Raw genomic sequence first — 9,595 nt, 5'->3', positions numbered from 1 at the left:
TTATAATATTTTCACAATTTCTGTAAACGCTGTAAGAACTATGCAATATTGAAAGCCAGATCTTAAAATGCACGTGAATAATGAACATTAAAGCATTAGTCTGAACATAAATGTTTCAGATTTGAAAACAAAAGAAAACTGCGGCGTTATAATTTTTAATTTCATATTAGCCGTTCTATGTAAATTATTTCAACCTGGATATTCGTCATCAGATGACGCTACCAATGCTGCGGATTCTACCGCCCCCTTGGGACTTCCGGATGATGATGTCCGCTGGTTCCGCTGGCGGCAACGGTGGCCGCGAACCGCACGACGGCTACACAAGTGACAAGTACGAGTCCATTAGGAGGCTGGCGATGCTACCCACGCAGCCACCTCGGAATCCGAACAAACCGTTCACGTCTTTTAGAATCAACGACATCCTTAGTCCTGAAGGCTGCGAGCAAGCGCCGACGACGCCAAGACGGCCGACCCGTCCGTCAAGTACCGCGAGTTCAAGAATTCGCCACCCGACGCAGATTTCAGACACTTCAACTAAAAGTAATCACAAAGTACAAACTAGTAATGACAATAACAGATTACATGAAAACTTGCATTCATTAAGACATTCGCACAATAACTACGACCATAAACATTTTAACAACCATAATAACAATAATAAACGATTTCTACCGCCGACGAGGATAGTGCGGCCATGGGACGCTTCGCCGTCGCCGGGTCGACATTCTGATGCGTCGTCATCCGCGGACGATGAGGAAATCAACGTTGACGACGACGACGACGATGACGTTCCGGTGCGTGCCGCTCTGTCGTTGAAGGATGTTTCACCGCTCGACGCATTGATGGAAATGGCGAATAAAACTTTTCAAGGTCTAGAAACATCTGAAGCTGCTGGTAAGTCCAATGTTTGTGGGGGTTTTCTCTACATTATTTGTTTATGTATATATGTATTTTTGTATTCATTCATTCATTCATTCATTCATTCATTCATTCATTCATTCATTCATTCATTTATTCATTTATTCATTCATTCATTCATTCATTCATTCATTCATTCATTTATTCATTTATTCATTTATTTATTTATTTATTTATTTATCTATTTATTCATCTATTTATTCATCTTTTTATTCATCTATTTATTCATCTATTTATCTATCAATCTAATTATTGCTCACAATATTTATTGAATATTTTATTTTTTTTTCTCAATAGTATGTGTTTCCTGTACGTGTTGTATAAGTTCATAATACTCACAATAAAACAAAATTTGCCACTCTGTAAAATTTGTTTCAATCAATATTTTGCAGTATAAATAATTAATAAAAATTCGCCCAGTTAAAACTTGTTTACAGTTACAGCCAATATTTACTATGATATCCTATCATAATGTAGTTAAATTATTTCTTAATTCGCTAAAAATCAGGCTAAAGACTTCCGCCGAATATTGTTACATCACAATATAATAAAAAGGTTATTACTACTGCCCTGTAATTATTACACAATTGACTGCGCTTCATTCAACCGCGATCAAGGGAAATGCCCACATTAAGCGTCATAAAAGTACCAAAAAGATGCAAAAATCCACAAACCCATCTTCTCGTCAAACGACAGGAGGATTTTTGCCATAATAATAATGCAAGTGACGTTAAACTAATCTCTGTCTTTAGAATGCGCTTTTCATGCGGGAATGATGTTACTTTGGGACTTATACTTATAATTATAATATAATAAGTCAATAATATCTTAGTTTACTTATGTAGTTCGATACGGCAAAACATTAATAACTATATAACTATGTAATATCGACATTACAATCAAATAAAATCTTATTTTCAATGAGACCTTGAAACAACATTATCTGCATACTTAAATTAGTAAATGTGTCAAATATATCACCATAGGGAATAATAGTCACGAAATCTGCAAAAAGATGCAAATCAGCGGAAAATAAATAAATAATAAATATAATAATAATAATAATAATAATAATAATAATAATAATAATAATAATAATAATAATAATAATAATAATAAACAATAATTATAACAATAATGAAAATAATGATAATAATAATAATGATAATAATAATTAAAACAGTTTTCAAATAAAATAAAATAATAAATAAACACATCAAATACCAATATTAATGAACAACACTATGTATTATTATTTTATTTTGGTTATTATTATGTCGATGCTTAGTTACAAAATAACCTTAGAATGTTGACGTTAGTGGCTATCAGGATTATTTTAATTTGTGTGCTCTAATATATTTCGAAAACGAGAGCTATTTATTCTATTGAATACATTTTATAATACAGTGATGTTTCATTGAATTTATTTTTAGTGCCTGAAAGCGTTATGCTACTAGATTGTTTATAGTTGCGTTATCTATTAAATGATGCCCCTCTACTATGACTGGTAACTATATGCATGACAGTATTAATATTTTTATTCAATTATTGAACCATTTAGTTATCTACTATATCAAATATCAGCTTCTGCTGAAAAACCGTCCACCCTTTCCAATGCATAATTCAATATATATTTCGAGCATATTACAATGGAAGACCATTCAAAGCGAGTAGCTGATAACAAACAAATAAAGAGACACAGCGAAATTAAATTTATATACGAAAACACAACATCATCAGTAACATACACTTTTTGCAAAAAAAAATCCTTAAAAGTAAACAATTGAAATACCATCAAGTGTCGTTACGATAATCGCAAAGAACCCGAAATTCTGGGAAATAGTGTTTCCATAAACCCCATTCTTTCATTACAAAAAGGCCACGATCGGTAATCGTCTAGTCTGTTTTAGCCGAAGCACACATGGCGGGTCTTTGCCCATGGGTGAGATGCCTCACTCACTCACTCACTCACTTACTCACGCACTCACTCACTCACTCACTCACTCACTCACTCACTCACTCACTCACTCACTCACTCACTCACTCACTCACTCACTCACTCACTCACTCACTCACTCACTCACTCACTCACTCACTCACTCACTCACTCACTCACTCACTCTCACTCACTCACTCATTCACTCACTCACTCACTCACTCACTCACTCACTCACTCACACACTCACTCACTCACTCACTCACTCAGTCACTGACTTACTCACTCGCTCTCTCTCTCTCTCTCACTCTAAATTTTAAGATGATAATCTTCACTTATATAACTTAAAGAGAGTATGCACGATTTTGTCAAATATTTATGAATTTATATACAATGTGTAACAAACTCATTATACATATACTTCAATATAAATTAAAATAAAAGTTTAGAAGAACATGTGTCGAAAAATGCGAAATAAGCCAGATATTTAATTTTGAAATCGAAAATATCTGTACAGTCGAATTCGCCAGCATGTATATTATCCATGTACGATGTGAATCTACATTTAGTTTAACGGATAATTTTAATTTCTTGCAATTATTTCTATTCATACGACACACGAACACTAACTCCGATCCTAATAAAAAGACGAATGCTTCGGTTATATGTAGGAAAATATGTACGAAATATCTTCGTTACAATCGGCTCGGGGCGCTAATTTATCTTTGCTGCATGTTATGACATTCGTCCTCAATTTATATTTTTTCTTGCCTATTTTGTGTAATTGTAACATATTTTTATCAATATATTACAATTTAACACATATAAAAATCGTGCATACTCTCAATATCAAGTGCATAACATTCCTTTGGTTCCTTTGTCATGCGCTTGTATAATGGTCATTATGGTAATGGTAGAATTCGAATCGCTATGTTTGCTTCAAAAATAAAAAATAAAAAAAACCTGATGATCAGCAAATGTATAATATTGAAATTGACATCAACAAGTGATTGTAAAACAGAAAACGCGACGTATGACAAGTCATTAACATTTGACTGATGTGGCATATCTATCAACGCATTCTTGGTCCTCAAGTCACCCAACAAGATATCGTGCTTATCTAGTTAACAAATAATTGCCGTCGGGTGACAACTATGAACACATTTACAAATTGGATGATTTTAGACAGTCCCTTGGGCAAATTGTTTAATCAGTCATTCTGTATTTAACATTACTTTCAGCATTATTTTACAAACCTATTCATGCAGATAGAAGAGGTTTTCGTCTGTTTTGCATTAATTACTAATATAGTTTGTACTTAGATATAAAACCAGAAAACAATAAGCAAACAAAATAATCGTTTAATGATACGGAACAGGTTTCATGAATTAACACACTAACGGATACACATTTTCAATATGTGCCAGATGTAACAAAATTCGTTTGTTTTCATATTTTAAGAGTTTTTTTTGTAAATATTTGTTCAACACAAAGTCGCGCAGAGCGTACACAGCATCAAATTAGATTATAATAGTATATATGTGGAAGCTTATCTGCAGAACCCTTGGATAACATATTATGGATTGTATACATACAATTTACTTTAATCGTTCATTTAAATTTTATTTTAATAAAATGCCAACAATGCGTTGATATATTTAATTAAAAAGCTACACTTAACTTTCACATGATTTTTAATATTGACAAAAAAGTATCTTAAAAGAACTTACAAAAATAAAGATGCAAGCATACCCCGTATAAGGTTCTTAAGCATTTGAACATGAACAGTTATGCGGTATCTGGACATTCGGCGGTACGATTTGAAATCTACGAACGCTCTTGGGTTGTTTGGAAGTTCATCTTGTTGCGTCAAAACAGCATGTTGGCCCTCTGTTTGCGAGTTGTCATACATTACACCATTTAGGAGTAATATTTTCTTCGATATTATGATTTTGGTCTAAGTTGTTAGTTAACAAAATAGATAAGAAATCTGTTTGATCTTGTGCTCTAGGTACATATAACACACACAACAAGTAATTGAAAAATTCACATATTCCGAACAGGAAATTATAAACGCATAAGTCGCACTATTTGCCAACTGGTTTCAAATTTACAACAGACCGTAGCGATAAAACAAATTCCCTTCTCTATGTAATGTATACAATGGAAGCAAATGTCCACTGCAAGAGTAACTTATAAAAGTATCAAATCAGTGTGACATTTAACCCATTTATGCCTAGCGTCTAGAAAAAAGGCACTGGCAAACAGCGTAGAACCAGATGAGACGCCGCATGATGCGGCGTCTCATCAGGGTCTGCGCTGTTTGCTTAAAGGAATTTCTGTAAGATATATTCTAAATATAGAAATATGTATACAAGATATCCCTAATTTTGAAAGTAAATTGATCCAATTTAGAAGGATGGGAGAGTCCACTAGGCATAAATGGGTTAATGACCGAAAGCCACAAAGAAAAGTTATACAAATCTGCTGGTCTGTCTTCGTCTAATCTATAAATAAAAAGCTGTTTACTATACATGTAGCAGTGTTCCAGCTAGGATTTGAAAAGGGCATGGGGGCTATTTTGTCAAAAGGGCACTTTTAACGCGCATAATTGTCAAAAGGGCACTTTCAATGCGCAGAATTGTCAAAAGGGCACTTTTAACGCGCAGAATTGTCAAAAGGGCACTTTCAACGCGCAGAATTGTCAAAAGGGCACTTTCGAGCGCGCGGTCGTAATATATTACCACTATTTGAAGGTAAATAACTTTAATACTGGTTTAGTATTGGAATCACCGGTGCAGACTTTTCCCTAAGGATCATACACATATTAATATTTAGTGTTGTAAACGCACTTCCTGTTCCCGAAACTGGTGTGGTCAATAAACCATGCACGCATACTATTGCAATATCCTTGACATAAGTTCACTTAATGTTGGTAAAGGCATGTTTTATTTGGTCCTCAAATCAATATCATAAAAGCAAGAGCCACACCATATTGAAATACATGGATATTCATACGTGATACGTATTGGAAATGTATAGTATACTATTTACTCTTGAAAATATCAAATGAACTCCAGTGAAGGTCTTGAAATCTGGCAGAAAATAAACGTACATGATTTGCTCATGAAATCCAGACAATTTTCGAATTAAGTTCCCGCCATGCCGTCACTTCCAAGAGCAAGGTTTATCAATCATTCCTTTAGTTGTAAAGTCATCTATTAGAGTTCGGCTGTGGTCAAAATATGCCCCGCTCGTTTGCGCAGGTCGGTGCAAAAAGGCATTCCTAAAATTCTACATATATGATATATTGCCGTTTAGTAGACGGTAGTGAAAATTTTTCGAACGTCTTTAGTTGGTATGTTTTTGCGGTTTCCACAAGTTGGCGATGTATTTAGCAGAGAAGTTATTTGAGTTAAGACCCTCCTAAATAATTTTATTTGATTTATAAGCTTTATCGTACATATTTCCACATCAAACTTCTTGAGTTACTGCAGAATACCCAAAGAGTTGTCGACGTATTGCTTTTACCTGGCCTTAACCACAATACGGCGAGTTTGCCTTTCTCATTAATTCTGAAACTTTTTAATAGTAAAGGATCAATTGAGATTTATACATAACAATTTCCTTACGCATCGGTTTAAATAGTATGCTTGTTATTTCTATAAAACAATATGTCAATTAAACGTTTTAAACTGTTAATTATGTCATTATAATAACATCCTTTCAACTTATTAAACTGCTCTTTAAGTACAGCTTAATGGTTAATAAAGGCATAATAATTTGTATTAATATTGCGATGTTGTAATACATTACTACCAACAATATTGTTCTGTGACTTAACAATTCATCTATATGTGTAACCATTGCGGGTATTGCTCATTGTTTGTAGTGTCAGTATAAGTTTTGTCCATATGATTCCAATATTGCTGTTTTCAATTGTGTTCAACTGTATATATTCTAGTGTAAGTGGTACAAAAATGCCCAGGTGACAATCACACGTGTTTCTATTGTGATCTTAAAATGTTAACATGTAAGAGACTCTTAAAAGTTTATATTTCTGTACAAATGCAGCCTGCGTGTAAGCTATAAAAGGACGTAAACACGTTGTAAATTTGTAATACACGAATCTATAAAAACTGTATTATATATTAAAATCCAAACCATCTTGCAGTAATATTACTGATATTGATTTGCAAGATATTTTTATACAATAATCTTATCAAAATTGATATTATATGGTTGTTTTAGCATACTATGGTTGTGAATACTCATGATCGTTGACGTTAGACGCATGTTTCACATGAGGTCCCAAGTCATATCATAATCTAGACTACCGGAATACAAACCATTGTTGATATTATATGGTTGTTTTAGCATACTATGATTGTGAATACTCATGTTCGTTGTACGCCAGTTTCACAGGAGGTCTTCAGTCATATCTAGACTACCCGAATACAAACCATTGTTGTGTGCGAACATCTAATGAATCATGTAAACTGATAGGCCGAGAGGTTGTCAGGTGCGATTCTATGAATGGCGGTTCTTCTTACACAAACCTGTAATTTTCATGAAATATATGTATTATGCAAGCAATTCATCATTTGCAAAGTTGATTTAGAGTTAACGATTAAACGCCGAAACGGTTCTATTCCGTGTTTAAGATTCGTCTGTAAAATAAATATAATTGTTAATTTACCTGATGATCGAGTACATAGGCTCACGAAAAGTAAACGTCTAACAGTTTAAATAAGCAATTATATAAAATAAATTTAAACTATGACCAAAATAAAATACTTTTCTTTGGGCATTTATAAGCATATCTCATTTCACATTCGCGGATTTATTATGCATTGAGAAAAAAACACCCGCACACGCCTTTGAAAAATGTATGTTTTTGCTGCAATGTGTTCATGTATCTATAAGCTGTATTTATGTGTCAAATATTGTTTGAACTGAAATAAAGTCTGAACAAAAACATGCATGCAACGCTTACGTGGTAGACATAGAGAAGAAGGCTACATGTGCTGTTTTCTTTTGTTAAACAACGCATAAAACAAGGGACAGTGTAACCTGAAACTGATTGCAAACCATGTAGAACAAAACTGTTAGCAGGCAAATCGTTGCCAGTCATGAAAAGACACTCTGCTACATTTCAGTAAAACTGTTAATGCAGTTACTATGTTTTTATGTTTCACTTTAACTCGTAGGTATCGACAATATCTCACACGGAATCAGCGTGTAAATCTTTAACTAAAACCAGCTCTCTGTGGCTCTCGTCTAATTGTATTTCAGACTTAACAAGGCTATTAAGTTTGAGAAATAAACAACTTCTACACCCTTCAAACACATCTTATTGCAAATTATGTTAAATCCCACATATTCCGTATTTTGTTCGTAAATTGCGCGCCGAATCAACTAAATGGGTTTCACAACGGGACACCATCGTTTTTTATTTCGAGAATCAGGCGGATTTCTCAGCAGTATGTTTTAACAGGGCCTTTCCGCACCAGGATCGTTGAATGAAATTGTAGTAATTTAGTAAACGTCGCTTGTTGATTGTCTGTTTCGATGAATCAAGATACCTAGTTTTATTGTTAGCGTCGTGGGTATTTCATTTACTTGGAGCTAGATTTGAATGTTGTTTTAAAACAACACAATTAAGTTAATTGCGTGGTCTTTAAACCGGATTTAAGAGCATGATTAAACCCAGCACCTGCACTGATATTATGGCTTAAGAAAAATATTGCACTTACAACAGACGTTGTAAACCAAATTTTTAAATAAGTTTTGTACCGGTAAATGCCATTAGAATAAACAGAAACCAGTAGATGTATAGTTTTATCGTGGATTTCTGAGAGCACTTTGAAATTGAAAAAAAACATGGAATGCATGTGCAAATTCAAACATTATTATAAGCAATAGCATAACATGTATAGTTTAATGTGTTTAGAAGATGTACTATGTGTATTGATAATAAATGTATTTTGTTTGTCGATCATATTTTTATAACGAAACACGTACACGTATAAGTAATGAAGTAATTTCAATTTAATCATGTCGTGCATATAACAGGATACTTTACAGAGTGATTTTTGTAGTTTACTTGACATTTGGTATTTAACCATTTTTTTTCTTTACTTTTTTCTAGAAGCTGCTCATGTTACACTAAATATGACTGCATATCAGTAAAGAACTCAAGCTGTGTCTCTTATATGCATATTGTGTGACATTGGAGTTTTGTTCTGAGAAAACTGGGCTTAATGCATGTGCGTAAAGTGTCATCCCAGATTAGCCTGTGCGAACTGCACAGGCTAATCTGGGACGACCTTTTACGCACATTCATTATGCCCAGTTTTCCTAGAACGCGACACAAGTTATGAAATAACAAGCTAAGCGATACATTTGGTTGCACAATATATGAAATGTGCGTTCTAAATGTGTTTCTTCTATAACGTTACGAAATATTATATATAACACTTGTTTGCAAAAGAAGTTAAAGACAATACTATTCTAAAAAAGGCCTATTCCATGTACATGTAATTAGCACAGTCAGACAACCTGAGGAACCACGCAGGAACTGATTGTGCTCTTATATGATGTCAGTACCTCGTCGAGTTATATTACGAGTTTGTGAAATCAATTAACAGGCTAATTGTTGAGTTTTGAATTTGATGAGGCCTGATCCGCTACCGGGAGTATCAATTTTTACCTATTATCAACATCAAAGACAAACAAGAC

General features: G+C 33.7%; 1 protein-coding gene across 1 annotated transcript in view; it reads left to right on the top strand.

The window, feature by feature from the left end:
* The first annotated feature begins 201 nt into the window (after positions 1–201).
* LOC127866803 (homeobox protein MOX-2-like) overlaps positions 202–9,595 on the top strand; it is a 22,467-nt gene continuing 13,073 nt past the window's right edge. Inside the window, exon 1 of the mRNA XM_052407626.1 lies at positions 202–894. Within this exon, the coding sequence (XP_052263586.1) occupies positions 213–894 (682 nt within the window). The 5' untranslated portion in view covers positions 202–212. The remainder of the gene's footprint in view (positions 895–9,595) is intronic.

This window comes from Dreissena polymorpha, chromosome 2 (genome assembly GCF_020536995.1).
Source record: "Dreissena polymorpha isolate Duluth1 chromosome 2, UMN_Dpol_1.0, whole genome shotgun sequence".
Classification (NCBI taxonomy): Eukaryota; Metazoa; Mollusca; class Bivalvia; order Myida; family Dreissenidae; genus Dreissena; species Dreissena polymorpha.
This window is presented reverse-complemented; position numbering and strand designations above follow the sequence as displayed.